Source organism: Mustelus asterias, chromosome 11 (genome assembly GCF_964213995.1).
Source record: "Mustelus asterias chromosome 11, sMusAst1.hap1.1, whole genome shotgun sequence".
Lineage (NCBI taxonomy): Eukaryota > Metazoa > Chordata > Chondrichthyes > Carcharhiniformes > Triakidae > Mustelus > Mustelus asterias.
This window is the reverse complement of record NC_135811.1, coordinates 21,762,958-21,787,127: the sequence shown is the minus strand read 5'-3', so window position 1 is coordinate 21,787,127 and position 24,170 is coordinate 21,762,958. Positions and strand designations below refer to the sequence as shown.

At 45.3% G+C, this 24,170-nt stretch overlaps 1 protein-coding gene across 1 annotated transcript in view; it reads left to right on the top strand.

Moving 5' to 3' along the window:
* The window catches only part of LOC144500881 (pancreatic lipase-related protein 2-like), a 36,836-nt gene that overhangs the window by 9,526 nt on the left and 3,140 nt on the right, over positions 1-24,170 (top strand). Inside the window, exons 3-10 of the mRNA XM_078224356.1 lie at positions 8,088-8,213; positions 12,181-12,315; positions 12,409-12,517; positions 18,162-18,281; positions 18,370-18,489; positions 18,987-19,105; positions 22,161-22,290; positions 22,409-22,520. Coding sequence (XP_078080482.1) covers positions 8,088-8,213; positions 12,181-12,315; positions 12,409-12,517; positions 18,162-18,281; positions 18,370-18,489; positions 18,987-19,105; positions 22,161-22,290; positions 22,409-22,520 — 971 coding nt within the window. The remainder of the gene's footprint in view (positions 1-8,087; positions 8,214-12,180; positions 12,316-12,408; positions 12,518-18,161; positions 18,282-18,369; positions 18,490-18,986; positions 19,106-22,160; positions 22,291-22,408; positions 22,521-24,170) is intronic.

Genomic DNA, 24,170 nt, shown 5'->3' with positions numbered 1-24,170 from the left:
ACCCGGTCTGGCCTTCATGTGACTCCAGAGCAATGTGGTTGACTCTCAACTGCCCTCTAAACAAGGACAGCTGAGGATGGGCAAAAAATACTGGCCAGCCAGTGATGCCCATGTCCCATGAATGAATAAAACAAAATCTTACTAGGGCAGCTGGTGGAATTTATAAATCTGGAATTGAAAGCTACTCTCAGTAATGGTAATCATGAAACTGCTGTTGATTGTTGTGAAAATCAATGTGGTTTACCAATGCCTTTTGGGGAAGGAAATCTTCCATTCCTACCTGATCTGGTCTATGTGTGACTCCAGACCAACAGCAATTTAATACCATGACTCAATTGGAATGGGCAACAAATGCTGGCTTTGTCAGTAATGCCCACATCCCAACAATGAACAAAGAGAAAAAAAATAGCCTAAAAGGGGCAGTTGCCATTTTTGTGGTATACAGTGGGTTGGTGCCAGTGAAGTCAGAATGGGGAGGTTGTATTAGCTCCAGTGTTGAATTGTTTTGTAAATTTTGTGATTTCTCAGTAGCCACTTTCCTAACATTAGTTGATTGCTCTATGATTAATTATCCTGGGAGAATCAGCGTTGAGCCTCCAATTTCACCATTGCTGCTGTCGCTCTGCAAACAGCGTGTAGGGGGGAATGCAAGAAAGTTAAAACCTATATTTATACAGCAGCTTTAATGATATTCCACATCCTTTTGCAACCAATTAAGTATTTTTGAGTTGTAGCCACAGGTATGAACATAGAACATAGAACAGTACAGCACAGAACAGGCCCTTCGGCCCACGATGTTGTGCCGAGCTTTATCTGAAACCAAGATATAGAAACCAAGGTATAGTGCAGGCTATGTGATGAAATAGTGGAGCAGGCTCAAGGGGCCGAATAGCATACTCCTGCTCCTTTAATGGATGCTCATATGTCATTCTGGATCAGTAAGATGAGCTGGGCTAGATGGCCTTTGTCATTCATAATTATCTTACATTGCTGTGGGTCTGGAATCAGATATAGGCCAGACCGGGTAAGGATGACAGATTTCCTTCCCTAAAGGTTATTAGTGTACCAAATGGGTTTTTACGACAATCCACAATAGTTTCGTGGTCATCAGTCGACTTTTAATTCCAGATTTTGTACTGAATTCAAATTTAACCATCTGCTGTGGTGGGATTCGAAACCGGGTCCTCTGGATTTTAGTCTCATGACAATACCACTACACAACTGCCTCCCCCGATGTGCTGGGCTCCCCCATAATTGGGGATACATGTGGTGCCTCCTGCTCCAGTTAGTTGTTTAATTATCCAACACCATTCATCATTGGAATTGGCAGGATTGCAAACGTTTAGAGTTGTGGAATCTCTATCTGTCGCATGCTGCTCTCATTGATTGACATACAGCCTTGTGTTGTAGCATCACCACGTTGACATCTGATTTTTATATTTCCCTGGTGCTATTCCTGACATGCCATCCTATACTCTTCATTGAGTCAGGGTTGATCCTCTGGCTGGATGGTTTGGTTGAGTAAGGGATATGCCAGGCCATGAGGTTACAGACTGTGGTTGTACACAATTCTGCTGCTGATGATGACCCACAGTATATTATGGATGCCCAGTTTTGAGTTGCTAGATCCGTTTGAAATCTATTCCATTTAGCAGGAGGTAGTGTCACACAACACGATGGAGGGCATCTTCAATGTGAAGACAGGACTTTGTCGCTCCTACTGATACTGTCATGGACAGATGCATCTGCGACAAGTAGATTAGTGAGGGCAAGGTCAAGTAGGTTTACCCTTGTTGGATCCTTCACCACCTGCCACAGACGGGTGGTACTGGCATTTAATAAGCACAGTAAATTGTAGCAGACATAGTAATTACTCTAAGTTAATTAAGAAAGTAATTAAGTTAAATTAACAAAATAACATAAATAACAATGGCAGGTCAGATGTGAAATGTAGGAACTTTTGAATGCCAAGGTGATCCAGGACAAACACGTGTGCAGAAAGTGTAAGCAGTTAGGGGAATTCTGATCAGGATTATTGATCTAGAAGCTGAACTGAAGACACTGCACAACATGAGGAAGGGGAAAAAATACCTGGACGGCAGTGTTGTCTGCCCAGTGCCAGTGTTCAGGACACTGATTTGATTTGATTTATTACTGTTATATGTATTAGTATACAGTGAAAATTATTGTTTCCTGCATGCTACACAGACAAAGCATAGCGTGGTTAGAGAAGGAAAGGAGAGAGTGCAGAATGTAATGTTACAGTCGTAGCTAGGGTATACAGAAAGATCAACTTAATATGCGGTAGGTCCGTTCAAAAGCCTGAAGGCAACAGGGAAGAAGCTGTCCTTGAGCTGGTTGGTACGTGACCTCAGACATTTGTATTTTTTTCCTGACGGAAGAAGGTGGAAGAGAGTATGCCTGGGCTGTGTGGGTCCTTGATTATGCTGGCTGCTTTTCCGAGGCAGCGGGAAGTGTACTCAGAGTCAATGGATGGGAGGTTGGTTTGCGAGATGGACTGAGCTTCGTTCACGACCCTTTGTAGATTTTTGCGGTCTTGGGCAGAGCAGGAGCCATACCAAGCAGTGATACAACCAGAAAGAATGCTTTCAATGGTTCATCTGTAAAAGTTGGTGAGCGTCATAGCGGACGTGCCAAAGTTCCTTAGCCCCCTGAAAAAGTAGAGGCATTGGTGGGCTTTCTTAACTATAGCATCAGCATGGAGAGACCAGAATAAGTTTTTGGTGATCTGGACGCTTAGAAACTTGAAACTCTCGACCACTTCCACTTCATCCCCATTGATGTAGACAGGGGCATGTCTTCCACTACACTTCCTGAAGTCAATGACTATCTCCTTCATTTTGTTGACATTAAGGGAGAAATTATTGTCGTCGCACCAATTCACCAGATTCTCTATCTCTTTCCTGCACTCCGTCTTGTCTTTGTTTGAGATCCAACCTACCACGTGGTGTCATCAGCAAACTTGAAAATTGAGTTGGAGGGGAATTTAGCCACACAGTCATAGGTGTATAAGGAGTAGAATAAGGGGCTGAGGACACAGCCTTGTGGGGCATCGGTGTTGAGGATGATTGTGGAGGAGGTGCTGTTGCCTATTCTTACTGACTGTGGTCTATGGGTTAGGAAGTCTAGCATCCAGTCACAGAGGGAGGAACCGAGCCCTAGGCCACGGAGTTTGGAGATGAGTTTTGTAGGAATAATGGTGTATTTGGTGTACACCAATAATGGTGTAGTTTATGCACATTTGCTCAGGGCTGGAGAGGAGGTAGAGGGGGAGTGGGAGGATCCAATTGTCAGGGTAGAGGTTGGTGACAACTACATAGGCAAGGGAGGAGTTTCTGCATAGTTAGTATGAAGCACTAGGTACTAAATTAAGAAGCAGGACTAAGCCGTAGGCAAATTGGTTTTGGCATAGGGAAATTAACATTAGGGAAATGAACGCATGACTGGAAGAAGTGGGTTCTGGTTCATGGGGCACTGGCATCAGTATTTGGGAAAGTAGGGACTGTACTGTTGGGGCAGTCGACACCTGAACTCTTCTGGGATCAGTGTTCTGGCAAGTTGCATCACCAGGGAAGTAGGGGGCTTTAAACAAGCTTGGGTAGCAAATCAGGGGAATGGTCCAGGCTGGAGAACAAAATAGTAATATAGAAAATGAGGGTCAGAGATTGGCAGAAAGGGACTGAGAGAAAAAACCTAAGAATACACCAACAGTCAAGACTAGATGTTACAAAGATAATAAAAAATAAACCTAAAGACTCTATATCTGAAAGTGCATCACATTCATAGCATAGGAAATGAATTGATGGTATACAGTGAAGTAAATAAATTTGATTTGATAGCCATTATGGAGATGTGGCTGCAGGATGATAAAGATTGGGTCCTGAATATTAAGGGGATACATTCAATAACAATAGGAAACAAAGTAAAGGTGGAGGGGTGGCACTGTTAGTCAAGGGTGGCATTGGGGTAAAATAAAGAGGTGCCCTTAGCTCAGAAGGTCAGGATGTAGAATCAGTTTGTATGGAGATGAGGAATAGTGGGGAAAATAAGTCACCAGTGGGAGTGGTCTTCAGGCCCTCCTACCAGTAACCACAATGGAGGACAAGGTAGACAAGAAGAAATCTTGGGTGTGAGGTATAAAAGGGATGGCAATAATAATGGGCAATCTTAATCTACACATAAACTGGAAAGATCAGGTTGGCAGTAGTAGCCTAGATGAGGAAACCGTAAAAAGCCTTTGTAATAGTTTCTTCGAGCAGTGGGAAGCATGTTCTGGAACCAACTAGAGAGCAGGTTATATTAGACTTGATGTTGTGTGATATGACGTGATTAATTAATGATCTGAGTAAAGATCCCCCTGCGTAGCAGCAACCACAATATGATTGAATTTTACATGCAGTTTGGAAGGGAGAAGAGTGAGTTTAACATTAGCATTTTAAACTTTAAAAAAGGCAATTATGTGGGCATGAAAGCTGAAATAGCTGAAATGAACTGGGATACTAGGCTAGAGGATATGCGAATAGAGAAGCAATGGCAGATATTTAAGGGGATATTTCAGAATACTCAGAAACAGTGTATTCCTACTATAAAGAAACATTCCAAGGGAAGGACTCATCATCCATGGTTAACTAAATAAGTTGAGGAAAGCAACAAACTTAAGGAAAGAGTATAAAATGTGCAAAGATGAGTGGCAGGCCAGATGATTGTTCAGAATATTAAAAATGACAGAGAATGACAAGAACATTAGTCAGAAGAAAGAAATTACAATATGAGGAAGCTAGCTAGAAATGTAAAAATGGCTAGCAAGAGTTTCTCCATGTTTTTAACAAGGAAAAGAGTAAGTAAAATGAGTGTTGGTCCTCCAGAGAATGACAACGAGAAGTTAATAGTAGATAATATGAAATCGCAAATGAAAGGAACAAATATTTTGCTTCTGTTTTCACTATAAAAGATACAAAAGGTATTCTAAATCAGGAAGTGGAAGGGAGAGAGGAAGTTGGCGAAATTACAACCACAGGGAAGTGACACTGAGAAACATGATGGGGCTGTGGTTGAGGAGTCTCTGGATCCTAGTTGACTTCATCCTAGAGTCCTGAAGGAGATGTGGCTAATGAAGTAGCAGGTGCGTTGGTGTTCATTTTCCAATTCACTAGATTCCGGAAAGAATCCATCTGACTCGAAAGTAGCAAAGGTAACCCACTATGCAAGAAGGGAGGGAGGCAGAAAATAGGGGCATGATATTGCAACTGTTCCCGTTCTTTGGGATCTTCTGCTCCTGCCAACAGCAAACTTGCTGTAGATTCCCTGGTGGAGGAGGGGCAAACAACTGGAAATCCTGTTGACAGTGGTGGGACTGGAAGATACCACTGCTGGCCAATGGTGGACCACCACTACAAAATATAACACAGTGCAGGGGGTGCCCCAGGAAATTGCAGGCAAGTTAGCCTGATGTCTGTCACGGGGAAGGTGTTAGAATCAATTATTAAGGAAGTTATAGCTGGGCACTTAGAAATACTCGATGCAATCGGGAAGATTCCGCCATGAAAGGGAAGCCATGTTCAACCAATTTATTGGAGTTTAATAGAGGGGTAATGTGCACTGTGGATAAAGGGGAGGCTTGCACTCAGGAATGGGGACATGGCCAGAGACCTGGGAAGTGCCTGCAAGACGAGGGGTGCAGTGGGGAATGTAGGATTCACACACACGACTGGGACAGTAGGGGAAACGTACTCTACGCCTGGTGGGAAAAGAATCTATATCAGAGTGGCACCTGTGATTTGGGGCCAGAATGGGAGGCTAGTGACCTGAAAGATTTCTCACTTTACGTTGCTTACCTTTCCAACACGCTCCTTGTCCCAATCAGGGAAGGACATGGCAGTCTAGTCTTAGTCATGCCCAAACTGTTGTCCGCAGAGTCATGCATATTGGTCCAGGGGGCCTCAAGCATGATAAGGGGCTGCTGACGGCACACTCAGTCTGGAGAGGCATCTGCAACCCACAGATGTGGGAAAGCTAGTGTGGCAGCTTTCAAACGTCTCATGGCAGGAGGCAGGGTTGGGTTGGTGTGAGGATTTATAAATCTCACTGTGCCAGAGGTCTCAAGGTGGGGAGGGCAGGAACCAACTAGGTCATAGGCACATCCAAAAACTAAATGGGATCAATCACTAGAGTGGGATATTTAAATTCCAGCAGCTGCCGTGATAGGATTTGAACCCATGTCCCCAGAGCATTGCCTGAGCCTCTGAATTAGTGTCCAGTGACATTACCACTGCAGCCAGCGGTGCAGCTAGAGGGGGAGCAGGGGGAGTGACCGCTCCCCCTGAGCACATTCTTCAAAAGTGGCGCCTTTTCAACGGGGTGTTCCTCACGGGCCCCTCAGATCTCTTCCCGAGATCTGAAGTCCTCGATCCGTGTACTGCAGTCGCAGGATGCGATACGGATGCGGGGACTTCAGGCAGCGAGGGAAGCATGCAATCTCCCGAGAGGGCATGCAATCATGAGGATAATTGCAGAGGCCGCGAAGGACATAAATATGCAGCCACCGCGACGAACGGGCAGTCGAGTCTGAGCATCCCTCACCGGCGGACATCACCAGCCAAGATTGGATGAGTAAATAGATTTGGTGATTATCACTTGAAGAATTTAAACCACTACAGAGTTCAACATTGGCAGCTTTAATTTAAATAAACCGGCTCATTTAAGTACATAGCAAAGATCAAGAACAAGAGTATGACATCGCAGGAATGGTTTAGTGAAAATATTCGGCGCGTAATTTATAGTTTTAGTCACCATTCATTCAATACTGTGTATCATTAGAATTAACTACTCCAAAGCTGAACTAGAATCTGGCACCTTGTATCTCTCTGTTTGCATGAACATTTGATTGCTTTGTCCATTTTAAGCACTGGTTATTTTGAGCTAGCTGTATCTCGAGCATAGCCAATGAATTAATGAGTTTACGGAAGCGACATGATTGCCATTATTGCCATGATTGCCAGTTTCTGGAGGGTACAAGTGCACACGCCCTGCCACGCGTGCTCAGCGGGAGCAAAGTGAGAAACGTGCTTTTATTATGTTTTGATTTTAAATACAAAATAAAAATGTATAATGAATTTAAAATTATTTGGTATACGTCGTGGCGCCTTTTTTATGTGCTCGCTCCCCCTAACTTTAGAACCTGGCTACGCCCCTGACTACAGCACTGCCCTATTGAGGTTGCATGCCTCAGGATTCACCACCATTTAAAATTTAACCCTGGCTGACCATGTTTCCCAGGTACCAGGAAACCTGTTGGCTAAAGGGAGGGAAGGACTGTGGAGCCAGAAGGTAATTCCCCCCAAGACCTCTAATCATTCTGTCCCTCCTCTCCCTTCCCCGACGGTTGTCCAAAGGTCAACGTGCCTGACAGACAGTCAGCTTCTTGATTGAGCCACGAAAGGGAGATAACTCAGATCATGTCATGAAACTTGGGAGGACCTGAAGGAAACCCAATCTTCCTCAGCAGCCCTCCCTTATCCCACCCCACCCCCTCCACCTCTGAACAGATATCAGAGCTAGTATTTCTGATACTGCAACACCCTCTCAGTCCTGCACTCACAAATCATCTTATATTGAATGTTTAAATCCTTAAATGCTTGAAGATCTGAATCAGAAGCGAGAGTGATACCATTCAGTATCTGGATGTAAATTGGATTAATAGAAAAACTAAGCTAGCAATGATAACGGAAATTAAATTGTCATTCAGAAATAAATCATATTAAGTAATATATTTAATCAGTAGTTAAAATGACAGTGAATTCTAGAAGGAATATTAAGGGATAAACTTGTATTGTAGCGTGTGAATCTCATACGGAACAGTTCTTTCTGCTGGCAGTGAAGGTTATTCTAATTATATAGTACTTAAATACATAATAACATGAAACAATGTGAGCAGGGACATGGTGATAATATCATGCATCATTAATACATACAGATTATGAGAGCGGTATTGTTAGGTTTTCTACCAAGATAATGTAACTGCTTTAATATTGTTTGAGAGCACAATTACAAATATACTTTCTCCACAGGAAATTACCGCCATGACTCCTTCAACAATACAAAACTCTAATTTTGACCTGACCAAAAAAACCCGCTTCATAGTTCATGGATATGTAGACAAGGGGGAAGAATCGTGGCTCTCTGATATGTGCAAGGTACTTGCTGGAACAAAGATAAAATACAAAATAATATCATCACAGGATGTAATATAATCCACTTCTTAGTCAAATACTTAATTGTAACCCTTACTTTCCCAGTACTTTCTCTTCCTTTGGGCATCTTCTCTTGGTCAACACTCTTTTTTATTTCTTCGTGGGATGTGGGTGTCACTGGCTGGGCCAGCATTTATTGCCCATCCCTAATTGCGCTCTATTTAAGAGGGCAGATAAGAGTCGACCACATTGCTGTGGGTCTAGAGTCACATGTAGACCAGATCAGGTAAGGACGACAGATCTCCTTCCCTAAAGGACATTAGTGAACCAGATGGGTTTTTACGACAATGGTTTCATGGTTATCATTAGACTTTTAATCCAAATTTTTTTTTATTGAATTCAAATTTCAACATCTGCCATGGTAGGATTCAAACCCGGGTCCCCAGAGCATTACCCTGGGTTTCTGGATTAGTAGTCCAATGACAATACCACTATGCTACCATCTCCCCATTAAATAACTGCTTCTCACTCCTTTAAAGTTCTTGTTATCAACCACACTTACAGCCCCACCCTTCCCCTTCTTCAGCCTTTGCCCTGAATAACTATTCATTTCCAGTCCTTCAATCTCCATTTCAGCTCCCCTTTGGCTTTTCCTCCTTTACTTATTAGAATCATGTACTGCTCTCCTATCATCTCTAAATCATTCCCTTTATATAACAATCATATTCGTACTCATGCTGGGAATCTCACCTTTCCAGTTTCCATGGCCTCTCTTTTTTTTCGCTTTTATTCTATCCTTAAAGTTACCAAGACAAAGCGCAGAGTGTACCGGCCATTCCTTGCTTTCTCCAAAAACCAAATTCAAAATCCAATTGAATCCAATTCATGGTCCCCACAAGAGAGACAAACCAGATCCAAGCTGGCAAGATAAGGTGGAGTACCCCATCCTGGACTTGATCTGACACTTGACCTTAACCAAAAGGCCGAGAAGTGCTAAGAAGATAGCTCAGTGCAACTTGCTTCATGGCAGCTGAACATGCAGAGCTGACAGCAACATCGGAGAAGGGACTTGAACTTTTGACCATCAGATTAAAAGACTGATGCTTCATTGAGTGACGTTCCCAATGTCACATAATTCGAATTTGGCCGTGGTGGGATTCAAACCTGAAATCCCAGAGAATTGCTTCATGTTTGTCTGTTCAGTGACCTATACCACTAGACCACAGGAGGCCTCTTTACTCCTATGAATTTGGCCACTGATGACCCACAGATCACTCCTATTTTCCAACCACTTCTTGTCTCAGATCACTTATAATTGCACTTTCAAACTGCTTAGCCTGTGGCTTATTCTCCACAATAGCTCTGTAGATCTCAATCCACCCAGTTATTTAATGCCCCACCTTTAATGCACCTTTCCCCAGCCAAGCTCCCAGCCATCTTGCTTTGTCCATGAAAGGACTTCTAATTTTGCTGCTTCAGGTTCAAGAGACTTGAGAGTTTCTGGTACAAACCAGTTTAACTCTGCTACCAGATTTGACTGAATTTGACTGAACCGCATCAAGCATTACCAGGCTTCATCGTCCTCTGATAAAACCATCCTGTCTCTAAGATTATGATGAAAAGCAAAGATGAAACTGGTTCTGCTCTCCATGAATATCTGTCTCCTTAAATCCCTCTCTGCAACTCTCCCCTCCCCATCCTCCAAACAACAAGTTTCAGAAACTCATGGGCTTTTCTTGTCACCAAGATTAAAATGATCAGTCCAGTTGTGTCAGCTGTACTTTCTGCTGTTGCCCATTAAACAAAGCCCCCCATAGGTTTTCCCTGCCAGTGTTGAAGCTAGTTTTGACTCTCGTTCTTCTCCATTCAAGCCTTCCCAGGTTCTTCCTGCCCATGAGATCCACTTGTGTTTCCTGACCCCATTCTCACTTAACTGCTTACCATCTAATTTTGGTTTCTGACCTCCGTGTCAGGTGATACTGTCCCATTCCCTTCTATCTTTCAAATCCCACATCATCATCCCCTCTTACACCTTCCCTCTTCGCCTCTTGAACCCAAACCGCCATCCGCTCAGCCCTTAACCAAGACCCCTTACCCCAGACTTATCTGGACTATTTGACCCTGGAATGTGTCTGTAATCCAAGCAGTGCCCACCAATCACAACTGCTGCACTTGGGACCACAGACCTGATGGCCAATCGGATTGGCTGGCAGCTCCCTAAGGCGGGACCTCCTGCTGACAAAGGGGTGGAAGTCTCACTCTGAAACAATTAACACTGCTTCCAGGGGTAAGTTGCTGTGGGGTAGCCATCAGGAAGGTGAATGGGCTGCCCCAACCTTTTAGTCAGAAGGAAGTGGTGGGGGGGTGGGGAGCAGTTGCAGGGGGGAGGTGAGGTAACATGGACTCTGATGCCCGGCAAAATCCAGCCCATTATTTCCAATCTCCCTTTGCTTTCCAAAGCCCTTGCAATTGTTGTCATCTTCCAGGTCCATGCCCATCTTTCACACAGCTCAACCTTCGAATTGTTGTAATCAAGATTCCAACTTAACAACATAACTGAGATGGCCCTGAATAAAGTTACAAATTGCATCTTCTGTGACTATCGTGCATCATCCCTCTTAGTTTCCCTTGCACTGTCTGGCATGGTCAACTACAGCATCCTTCTCCAAAGGCTCTCCCTTTGTGTAGCTCAATAGGACTGCAGCCATTTGGATCCACTCCCACTTTCTTACCTAACTGATTGTAGTGAGAGAACCTTCAGCAATGGTAGCTCTTCCATCCTTGACACCTTTACCTGCAGAATCCTCCAAAGGTAGATTCTTGATTCCCTCCTTTTCCTCATGCTTCCACTTGGTGACATTCATTGATAGACAAGACACCCAGCTCTACCTCATAACTATTTCATTCATCCCTTCCACTGCTGCAGTTGTGTCAGGTGGTTATCAGGTGATTATTTCTGGCATGAATCATAAATTCTTCCAGTTTATTGGTGAGAAGACCAATACTTCATCCTTAGCTCTGCCACAAACACTGATTCCAAGACCCCATGGCCATTGTTTCCGACTGAACCAGACTATTCACAGCCTCATTGTCTCTTTCTCATCTAACTTCCAACTGCATATTGTTATCCTTGGTAATTTCAGTTCCCCTTGTTCTCTCCTGTTAATTCATTGCTTTCTTATCCTCACTAAATCTTGTCCTCCATTTAAACATTCCAATCCATATTTGGACACTCCTTGACATTCCCATCTCCTATGCCCTCTATGGCTTAATCACAGGCCTCCCACATCAGTCTGGCCTCATCCAGCTTCACTTCCTGCTGTGTGAGGCACAGAAAAATCTCTCCATCGCAAAGATTGCCCACTTTGACCACAGAAGCATCGCCAGCCCATTTGCTGCTAAAGTCCTCATCCGTACTTTTGTCATCTTTAATCTTGACCATTCTAATGTTTGTCTGCCCCACCCTTCACCCTCTGTAAACGTCAGTTCTTTAAAAACTCTACTATTATTGTTTCATACTATGACTTCTTCGCTTATGACCTTTCGGACTTAAATTGACCTACATTCCTGACACCTCTGATTTTAACTTCTCACCCTTGTGTTTAAATCACTTAAAGATGAGGCCTTTAAATTGGAGGCGTCCTTGCCTATCTCTTGTAACCTCCTTCAGCCTTGCAATCTCCTGCCCCCAGCTCTCTGTTCCTCCTACTCTGCCTCGCACCGCTCCATCAGCAGCTCATCTTCAGCCACTCAGACCCCATCATGTTTAGTATTCCATGTCTACGCCACTCTCTTCCTTCAAGGAACTCATTAAACCTGTCCTTTTTACCAAGCTTTTGTTCACGCCTCTTATCAATGTTTTTTTTAAACTTCTGACAAATCTCTCTGTAAAGCATCTCGGGAAATTTTACTGTGTTGAAAATGAAATATAAATGCAAGTTGTATTTATTGTTGTGAACCTATTTTTAAGGCAATGTTTCAAGTGGAAGATGTGAATTGTATTTGTGTTGATTGGGTACGTGGTTCAAGAACCCTATACGATCAGGCTGCTAACAACATCCGGGTGGTTGGTGCAGAGATGGCATATCTTATTGATGTGTTAGAGGTAAAGCCAAACTTATTTGAAGAGCTACAGCATATTACACTTCTAAGAAGAAGAGTTCAGCCACATTAAAATCTACTTGTTTGTTATAAATAGAAAAATTTTAACTACTCACGTTCCGAGACCCACATTATTGGGCACAGTTTGGGCAGTCACGCTGCAGGTGAAACTGGAAGACGCCTTCCAGGGATCGGAAGAATCACAGGTAAACACTTCAGTATTCAAGAACTACTAACTGAAAAGAAACATGTTTTTCTACAAATGTGTTTTAATCTCCTGTTCCCTTCACTGGAGCTAAAATATTCCCCCCCCAAGGAGCTTCCCTGACAATGACAAAATAAAATATTGCATGCATGTCATGAGCGAGTCTTCTGTTGTTCATGCAGTCGCTGAAGATTGTCACACTCACTCGATTTGTTGATGTATGTCTACGAACAGACAGGTAATTACCCAAGGCTGCGTGTGCGAAAGACAGCAAGAATGTAAAACATCTTTAAAAGCCCAAAGACTCAATGGTACACTGCATTAGAATGTAGTCATTCTGCTCTCTGAATTGGGATTCGGTCTACACCAGTGAGAGGAAGGTCTCTTGTACCTGCCAAATCGTCAGAGTTCTGAGCGAAGTAGATTTGGAAAATGTCAATCTGGGTTCCGATGATGTGTAATACACAGCATAAAATTACACATAATTTTACACTAATTGGCAGTCTGCGTCAAAGATGAAGGCCGTAAAGACAATTGCCACAGGGATTAGATAAGGCATCTCGCTGATGTATTACTCACGATAGGAGTGCGTACATATCTGTAGTGGGGCGCATAAATGTGGAAATGTTGCATATTCCCAAACACTGACAGCTACACCTGAGTAGTTTGCATCTGCGGATATAGCCATTTGGGGCTAAATTGAGCTAACCATTGGAAATGGTTGAGGTCATCATGTGTACAGTAATCAATTGGACTCAAATGTAAAAGCAAATGCACTTTTGTGGTGAACCATCGTTGGTTCCCACTAGATAGTACTGAGCCAGGGTCTGGCGAGTACTACGAGTATGTATATATGTTGCTGTTGGGGTTAGGGATGGGTTCTTCTACTTGTTGCTGTTGGGGTTAGGGTTGGGCTGTTACACCTGTATTATAGTTATTATGGTACATCCCAGTCGGGCTCCGCCTCCTGGGAGAGGTATAAAGGTCACTGCTCTGTCTGGGACCCCTCAGTCTGGGATCATGTACTATACATGGTAGCTTCGTTGTAACAGTAAATAAAAGCCTTTATTTCCTTGAGCATCTCAAGCCTCGTGTGTGGTAACGCGCATCAATTTTATTTACTGTTAATTAAACTCTCGTCGTTAAAAAAAAAGAAAATGATGCAGAGAGTATGGAGCAGATGTTAAAACCTGAACGTCTTACACTGGATCCACGTGCGGTGGGCGCCTCTAACACCTTCGACCACTGGTTGAAATGTTTTGAGGACTACCTTGCAGCCTCCGCAGCGGTTTCCACAGACGACGACAGACTCTGGGTCCTCCACGCGAGGGTAAGCGACACCGTATATCTCGCGATCCGTGCGGCCACCGACTACACAAGGGTCCTCGAGCTTCTTAAGAAGCGTTACTTTAAACCGCCAAACGAGATGCATGCTCGATACCTCTTAGCCACTCGACGACGGCAGCCCGGCGAAACGACGGAAGAATACGCGAACGAGCTCCTACAGCTAGCCAGGGGCTGTAACTGCAAAGCAGTGTCGGCAGACCAGAACATGAACGACCATGCTCGAGATGCGTTTGTGGCGGGAATCGGATCATCTTATATCCGACTCAGACTGTTGGAGCAAGGTAACCTTGATCTCACTAAGTCGATAGAACTAGCGGATACGTTGGAGACGGCCTCCAAAAGCCTAGTATTGTATCCCGAAGACCACGTGGAGACAACGTGGCAGGAGCAGTCGCTGATCCCTCCTCGTCCCTCGGGTTCGAAAAGCTGCGTGATGGCACGCCCACACTCGGGCCTGACGACGGCAGCAGCTCCGGGCGGCCCGCGGTGTTACTTCTGTGGGGGAGCGAAGCATACTCGGCAGCGGTGTCCCGCTAAAGCTGTGTTGTGCTCCGCCTGCGGTAAGAAGGGGCACTATTCGAAGATATGCCGATCCAAACTTACTTCCAGGAACAGCAATGCGGCCTGCGACTCCCCGGAGCCCGGTTCTTCGTCGTCGGCATCGTCAAGGGTTTCGTCCACGTGCGAGGCCAGGACGACGCCATTACAGTCGACGGAGTCGGAGATGCGTGACCACCAGGGGTCGCTGATTTTGGCGCCATCACCCACGTGCGACCTATGGGAGCGGCCATGTTGGTCGGCACCGACCGCGAATGACCAGCAGGGGTCATCTTCGTCTATCTCAGCTGCCTGCAGTGGCGCTCACGAACCAACGGTGGTGTCGATCATCCTGGACCAGGCCAAGCCTCACAGACTCGACAAGTCTATGATGGACATTCAGGTAAACAAACACTTGATTTATTGTCTGTTTGACAGCGGGAGCACTGAGAGTTTTATTCACCCAGACGCTGTGAAGCGGTGTGGCCTCCAGATCCAACCTGTCAAACAGACAATTTCGATGGCATCAAGGTCCCGGTCTGTCACCGTGCTAGGGAGTTGTGTGGTAAATTTAACGGTGCAGGGCACGGTTTACGAGCGCTTCAAGCTCCTGGTGTTGCCGCACCTTTGCGCGCCAATACTCCTCGGACTAAATTTCATGGTCCACTTGAAGAGTGTAACCCTACAGTACGGTGGGCCACTCCCTCCACTTTCAGTGGGAGAACTGCAGCTTCCAAATTGCCCAAATTGCCTGTAGCCTCTCGACGCTGAAGATTACCACACCCTCCCTGTTCCAGAATCTTGTGCCAGACCGCAAGCCCATCGCGACTAAGAGTAGACGTTACAGCGCTGAGGATCGGATCTTCATTCGATCTGAAGTTCAGTGGCTCCTCAAGGAAGGGATCATACAATCTAGCGCTAGTCCATGGAGAGCGCAGGTCGTGGTGGTCAAGAGTGGGAACAAACCCCGGATGGTCATTGACTATAGTCAGACCATTAATCGATACACGCAGCTGGATGCGTATCCCCTCTGACATGGTCAATCAGATTGCGCAGTACCGGGTGTTCTCCACCATAGACCTCAAGTCTGCCTACCACCAACTTCCCATTCGCCCAGAGGACCGACAATACACGGCTTTTGAGGCGGATGGTCGCTTGTATCACTTTCTCAGGGTTCCTTTTGGTGTCACCAATGGGGTCTCGGTCTTCCAGCGTACTATGGACCGAATGGTGGACCAGAACGGGCTGCGGGCTACCTTCCCGTACCTGGATAACGTCACCATCTGTGGCCATGACCAGCAGGACCACGACACAAATCTCCTTAAGTTCCTACGCACTGCATCTCGCCTGAATCTGACCTACAACAGGGAGAAGTGTGTATTTCGTACGCGCCGTTGAGCCATCCTCGGATACGTGGTGGAAAACAGGATCATTGGCCCTGATCCAGACCGTATGCGTCCCCTCCTTGAACTTCCCCTGCCCACTAGCGCAAAAACACTGAGAAGATGCTTAGGCTTCTTCTCTTACTATGCACAGTGGGTTCCCAATTACGCGGACAAAGCCCGTCCGCCTCATCAAGTCCACCTCTTTTCCCCTAACACCAGAGGCTCGATTGGCCTTTGATAAACTAAAAGCCGACATCGCGAAAGCCACGATGCACGCTGTTAATGAGTCCATCCCCTTTCAGGTGGAGAGCGATGCATCTGATTTCGCCCTGGCCGCCACACTTAACCAGGCGGGCAGGCCCGTCGCCTTTTTTTCCCGCACCCACCAAGGCCCCGAAATTCGACATTCAGCAGTGGAAAAGGAGGCCCAGGCCATTGTGGAGGCCGTCAGGCATTGGCGCCATTACTTGGCGGGAAAACGGTTCACCCTGATCACGGACCAGCGGTCCGTGGCGTTCATGTTCAATAACACGCTGCGGGGCAAGATCAAGAACGACAAGATCTTGAGGTGGAGAATCGAACTCTCCACCTATAATTATGACATCATGTATCGTCCAGGGAAACTCAATGAGCCCTCGGACGCCCTGTCGTGTGGAACATGCGCCAGTATACAGGAGGACCGTTTGCAGGCTCTCCATAATGACCTCTGCCATCCTGGGGTCACTCGGCTCTACCACTTTGTAAAAGCCCACAATCTGCCCTACTCGGTGGAGGATGTCAGGTCCATAACGAGAAGCTGTCGGGTATGCGCGGAATGCAAACCGCACTTTTACCGACCTGACCGGGCACAACTAGTCAAGGCCACTCGTCCCTTCGAAAGACTGAGTGTCGACTTTAAGGGCCCCCTTCCCTCGACAGATCGGAATGTGTACTTCCTCAACATCATTGATGAGTACTCGAGATTCCCTTTTGTTATTCCCTGCTCTGATACATCCGCTGCCACGGTTATCAAGGCATTCCGTGATCTTTTCACCCTGTTCGGGTACCCCTGCTTCATTCACAGCGATAGGGGCTCGTCGTTCATGAGCGATGACTTGAGGCAATACCTGCTCTCATACGGGATTGCCTCTAGTAGAACCACGAGCTACAACCCTAGGGGTAACGGACAGGTGGAACGTGAGAATGCTACAGTCTGGAAGGCTGTCTTACTGGCGTTGAAGTCAAAAGGCCTTCCAGTCTCCCGTTGGCAAGAGGTGCTCCCTGATGCGCTCCATTCTATACGCTCACTCCTGTGTACGGCAACCAAAGCTACTCCCCATGAGAGGCTGTTTTCATTCCCTCGGAAGTCTTCCTCTGGGACCTCATTACCATCTTGGTTGACATACTCAGGACCTGTCCTCCTGCGGCGACATGTAAGGGCCCGCAAGTCCGACCCGTTGGTCGAACAGATCCATCTCCTCCACGCCAACCCTCAGTATGCCTATGTGGCATACCCTGACGGGCGAGAGGACACGGTCTCGATCCGAGACCTGGCGCCAGCAGGGGACGTAGAAACCCCTGTCGCTCCCATACCTCCTGTTAGAAACCCCCCAACTATTGTTTCCCCTCCTGACACGGCGCGGGCAGCATCGGGACCATTACTTAACCCTTTTACTCCCGTGTACAGCTTGCCTGAGTCCAGGAGATCGTCACCACTTCAGGGCGTGTCGGAACTCAACGGATTATCATCACCTCGGGGTCAACCGGCCTGTGAGACTGTGGAGGAACCGTTGGACATCGCCTTGGGGAGAACGCCACCGCGAGTGCCTACTCCGGTGTCATCACCGGTGTTGAGGAGGTCACAACGACGGTGCGGTCCCCCTGACCGTCTGAACTTATAGACTGATGACAAATTATTCTGGTTTTCTTTGTACCCCGCCGGCCTTTGTCTTCAAAGGAGGGGTGAATGTGGTGAACCATCGTTGGTTCCCACTAGATAGAACTGAGCCAGGGTCTGGCCAGTACTACGAGTATGTATATATGTTGCTGTTGGGGTTAGGGATGGGTTGTTCTACTTGTTGCTGTTGGGGTTAGGGTTGGGCTGTTACACCTGTATTATAGTTATTATGGTACATCCCAGTCAGGCTCCGCCTCCTGGGAGAGGTATAAAGGTCACTGCTCTGTCTGGGACCCCTCAGTCTGGGATCGTGTACTATACTTAGTAGCTTCGTTGTAACAGTAAATAAAAGCCTTTATTTCCTTGAGCATCTCAAGCCTCGTGTGTGATAACGCGCATCAACTTTGCATACAATATATTTCAATATGGAAACAACAATAGTGTATAATGAAAATTTACTGTGAAAAGTTTGCATTCACTCACTTTATTATTTACTATAGGTCTCGATCCAGCCAAACCCTTTTTTAAGAACACTCCCATTGAAGTTCAACTAGATACTTCAGATGCAGTGTTTGTTGACATTATCCACACTAATGCTGCTCCATTGATTCCTCACCTTGGTAAGGCTTTCTACAAAAGATTATTGAGCTGCAGAAAGCTACAATTGATTCTTACTGCGTTTTTTTAATAATTGAATTAACCTAACAGGTTTTGGATTACTCGAACCCATTGGACATCTTGACTTCTATCCAAATGGTGGAGAATTAATGCCTGGATGTGACAAAAATATTGTTTCAACCATAATTGATATTAATGGCATTTGGGAAGGTACAAAAACTTTTATATTCAATGCCTGCTTCAGAACACGAGCATTTCACTTTCGGCATGGTAGCACAGTGGTTAGCACTGTTACCTCACAGTGCCAGGGACCCGGGTTCGATCCCCAGCTTGGGTCACTGCCTTTGCGGAATTTGCACGTTCTGCCCGTGTCTGCGTGGGTTTCCTCCGGGTGCTCTGGTTTCCTCCCATAGTCCACACATGTGTAGGTTAGGTGGATTGGCCATGCTAAATTGCCCCTTAGTGTCAGGGGGACCAGTTAGGGGTAAATGCATGGGGTTAAGGGGATAGGGCCTGCGTGGGATTGTGTTCGGTGCAGACTCAATGGGCCGAATGGCCTCCTTCTGCACCGTAGAATTCTATGATTTTACTCAACTCAGCATCTGTAATTATCTAACAGTTAGATATTGAGAGCTTGTGCTTTGTTAAAGTATGGTTTGGTATTCACTGCAATGAACTGTACAAGTACTTGCTGATTCTTTTTGAAGGTACTCGCAATTTTGCAGCATGCAGCCACTTACGATCATATAAATATTACACGGCGAGCATCACAACCAAAACTGGATTCATGGGTATTCCATGTAAGAGCTATGATGACTTTGAAGCAGTAAGTTTCTTCTTGCAATCTCTTCCACCATTTCAAGTTGTTCAGTAACTTGAGTTTCTAAGTCAGTTAACTGTTCTAAGTCAGTGACTGTCTGTGTGGAGTTTGCACATTCTCCTCGTGTCTGCGTGGGTTTCCTCCGGGTGCTCTGGTTTCTTTCCACAGTCCAAAGATGTGCGGGTTAGGTTGATTGGCCATGCTAAAAATTGCCCCTTAGTGTCCTGAGATGTGTAGGTTAGAGGGATTAGTGGGTAAATATGTAGGGATATGGGGGTAGGGCCTGGGTGGGATTGTGGTCGGTGCAGACTCGATGGCTTCCTTCTGCACTGTAGGGTTTCTATGATTTCTATGAGTTGCACATCAAGTCCTTCCTTATAATGAAATCCTAATAAACTTTAAATATAGTTGCTGGTTCCAAAGAACACCACAAACTCCTTTGTAAAGAGGATCTTTGCATAGTATCCTACAGTGCAGAAGGAGGCCATTCGGCCCATCGGGTCTGCACCGACCACAATCCCACCCAGGCCCTATCCCCATAACCCCATGCATTTACCCTAGCTAGTCCCCCTGACACTAAGGGGCAATTTAGCATGGCCAATCAACCTAACCCACACATCTTTGGACTGTGGACTCACCTGAAGAAGGGGCTAAGAGCTCCGAAAACTTGTGTGGCTTTTGCTACCAAATAAACCTGTTGAACTTTAACCTGGTCTTGTTAAACTTCTTACTGTGTTTACCCCAGTCCAACGCCAGCATCTCCACACTGTGGGAGCAAACCAGAGCACCAAGAGGAAACCCACACAGACACAGGGAGAATGTGCAAACTCCACACAGACAGTGAGCCAAGCCCAGGAATCAAACCCAGGTCCCTGGCGCTGTGAGGCAGCAGTGCTAACCACTGTGCCACTGTGCTGCTCTTACTTATCATCCAAAAAAATTCAATAATCTACTGATTTGAATTATATTTTGAATTAAATAATGTAAACAATGCAGCAAATTGGGACCATAATCGAATTATCAGCCAATTTGAATTATCAGCCAATTTGAATTAATAACTTTGACCGAAGAAAAAGGGCAAATTCTTCCTTTTTTTGGCTGTCAACTCAGGTGGGAAAACTGGAGTCTAGCCAGTCGGCGGGTTTCCCCACCGTATTTTTAGCCACTTAGAGAAAAGAATTTGCACGATTTTCACGCCACCTCTGAGGTGGTCAGAATTTGATTCACCCGTCTCGCCATCAGCTGAGTCCTTCCATTACTAGGGAGCTCCATTTTAACATCTCCCCAAGTGCAAAGCAAAGAATGCCTGCTAGAATGTTAGCGCCAAGATTTGCAGAGTGAGCCCGACCAGAATGCTGGACACTGTGGAGGAGAAATGCCGCATCCTTTACCCCCAGGCAGGGAGGAGACGTTCCAGTAAGGTCACTAACCCTACATGAAAGGTGGTAAGTGCCAGCTCCCTGTACAAAAGGACAGGGGAGCAGCAGAAGAAGAGAATGAATGACCTCCTCTGCTCAGCCAGGGTAAGTCACTCTTTTCATCAATCTCTGCTCACCCATTCATGTATAAAATCTCCACGAGCCCTGCAAGCCTTCCTCCATTATGACCACCACACCGTAATCAGGATCCCTGTCGCTGGTTCTTACCATCTTGCCGGGTGCCCTCTTGACCCGAAGAAACCCTGGCAGCCAGTGGCAACCTGCATGCTCACCTCCAAACTCCCCATCGGAAGTGAGGTTGCCAGGTTCTTGTTTTTGAAAAACTGTTATAAAACCCACCGGCATAACAACACAATGCCGGGGATAGATTATCGGGTGTGAGGGGAGGTTACAGCCAGATTGCCCGCTGATGATATTCTAATGAAATCAAATGAGGTTCCCAACCTTTCTGGATGGGAACTGCAATTTTGGCCTCATGTGCATTGCTCTACCTTGCTGACCGTGCCTGGAACTGCCTATAGGCCCCACAAGCTCTAGAATACCCTCGCTAACACACTCTGAATCTCTCCCTCTCTTTATTCTTCTAAGACACTGCTAAAACTGACCACTTTGCTCAAGCTTTTGGCCATCTATCTAATTTGGCCTTGTGTGACTTGCTGTCCAATTTTGCTTTGTAACTTTCTTGTGAAGTGCCTTGGGTGTTTTAGTATGTTAAATGTGCTATATAAATATTAAGGTATGGTTATTTTAAATGCTGCAAGGTTAGTTTCTCAATGCTTCCATGTTGCACAGAATTTGCATTAAAAAAAAGACACACACATGAGCTGAACCCACAAAGTACAGCACAGCAAGCACTGGACAGTATCAGCTGAGGGCCATAAACCAATGTAAATGGTCTTATGGAATTTCAGGGCCGTTGTCTTCCTCATTTCAACACCTATATTAAGCTACTAAAGTACTTTTTAAAAAATATTTCGCAAGCAAGATATGATGAGATGAAAGTGCTGCAGTATGTTAGCATTCAGGTGAAACATTCCAGGGCATGTTTTCCTTAATCTTTCATAAGGTTTAACATTAACTAACATTTCCAAAGATCAATGAGTTGGCAAATAGATGAAACGCTGGATAATATCTGTTACTGGCAGTCATCTATTAGTGATACAAGTGAATTCTACTAACTTATTTTGTTTAATAATGCACCATAGCTTGCCAGTTCTTTACTATTGCTCGAGTGAAACATAGGACAATTAGTGACAATCTAGCCGCAATCTTATTATTCGTCCTGAAGTTTTGGCTTAAAGAATTTACAACAATCATTGTTGTTCTCTGGCTGTTTGCACCGATTTGCCCTTTGTAGTGCTTTGAAGGGAACATTTTACCACTTTAATGTCTGATTATATCCTACACACCCCTGAGATTTGTGGGCCCATATTTATGGCATTCGCTGAGATAATAGAACTGTTGGATTGGCTCATTGGCCAAGGTTAGACGGATTATTGGCTTTAGATTGCTTTGTTAATTCTCAACCAAACTCTCTTGCCACCTTATGAGTTGCTTATAAATATTTAATAAAATAAAACTGCTGCCAATGAAGACCATCACAATATGTTTGCTTTTTGAAGGGGAATTGTTTCAGCTGCCCTCCAGAAGGCTGCCCCACAATGGGTCACTTTGCTAACACCTACCCTCTTGGGTCTGTTACCACTGAACCCAGTTTTTATTTGAACACGGGTGCTGCTCCGTCTTTTGCACGTATGTATTAATGTACACATTGCAAACTGCAATGTTTTTTAATTTCAAATTGCAGTTGAAATACATTTATTAAGTAAGAGATTGCAATAAAAACTCTGAATTTGTTCATTTGTAACAGGCTGGCGATACAGGGTTACTGTTAAAATTACCTGTACACGGAGTATCAGAGGATTCTTCAATATTGCCCTGTATGGTTCCAATGTCAACACCCGACAACATCAAGTTGCAAAGTAAGTTTATAACAGCTGACCAGAAGATAGTTGCTCCAAGGCTGGAATCTTCCATTCTGGAATCTAATTTCAATGGTAGGCCATGAAGTGGGAGTGATTTCTGCTGGGGCAGGACAGCTGACCACGCGTGTTCTTGCACTGTTCAGTCCATTGAATATACATCCATGAGGATCTTGTTGATTCTTGCAGCAGAGGTAGGCAGGAAATCACCATCCCTGCCATTACCTCAAGGGGTCAAAGATCCAGGTGCCATATTTAAAGGACAACTGGACAGTCTACACATCCCTTCCACCTTTTCTTGCTAACCCTTGCTCCCTTCCTTGGTCATAATCCACGCAACTTGCACTCTTACCATCTGGTCTGAAACATAGTCTGGCTCCCCAAAGAGGACAATCTGGAGTGGCAACTCATTGTTAATCATAGAAGAGCTCTACCTCACCAGGTATGCGCCACTTCTGTACAGCCTTAAAACTGAACATTCTGATTTCCCACAGGTGGGGATCTTTTAATGCACATGCATTGATTAATACATGCAAAGGGATTCCCGACATTGTTTGCAGGGAAATTCGATCCACTTATAACCCGCCTTTGAAGTCCTTAGAACCTAATTGCTAAAGTTAATTCTGCCATCAGGAAATTGATGTTTGGCCTCACGCCAAATTAACTTCCCTGCCCACCAAGCTTCCCACTGCTGTAAGATTCTATCCTAAGTCTTTAAAAAACCTTTGGATATGAGTAGTTGTCACACAATCTGATTAAAACTGATATCCCTATTTTATCTTTTATTTACTGATGTTTTAAAATCTTGCCTTGCAATGTGAGCTGCACTGACAAGGCCACATTTATTGCGCATTCCTAAATGTCCTGAGAAGGTGTTTGTGTACCCCCTTACATGATATTTTGCAACTGTGCAACTTGCTGGACCACTTGAGGGGCAATAAGTCCACTACAAAGTTGTGAGTTATGCCTGGTGCAGACGTTTCCTTCCCTGAAGGGCGTTCGTAAAGCAGCTGAATTTTACCACAACCCAACAGCTCTCAAGGTTATGGTTGTTTTCTGGCTCCAGCTCACAAGTGACCAAATTTATTTACCTGGAATTTCTGTGGTAGTTTTTCTAATCCTCTGCTGTATTTTCAACAGCAGTTCGACAGAAACTGTGCAGGAACAGCTTAAACAGATTGATGAAGCCAGATAAATTTACCCCACTGAATTTAATAAGTCCTGCAGTATATATTTAGTGGGATTTCATAGAATCATAGAATCCCTAGCACAGTGGTTAGCACTGCTGCCTCACAGCACCAGGGACATGGGTTCGATTCCCAGCTTGAGTCACTGTCTGTGTGGAGTTTGCACATTATCCCTGTGTCTGCATGGGTTTCCTCCAGGTGCTCCGGTTTCCTCCCACAGTCTGAAGATGTGCAGGTCAGGTGCATTGGCCATGCTAAATTCCCTTAGTGTCAGGGGGGCTAGCTAGGGTAAATGCATGGGGCTATGGGAGTAGGGCCTGGGTGGGTTGTGGTCGGTGCATACTCAATGCGCTGAATGGCCTCCTTCTGTACTGTAAGATTCTATGAATTCTGCCCATCAAGCCTGCATTGACAACAATCCTACCCAGGCCCTATCCCTGCAACCCCAGGTATTTACCCTGCT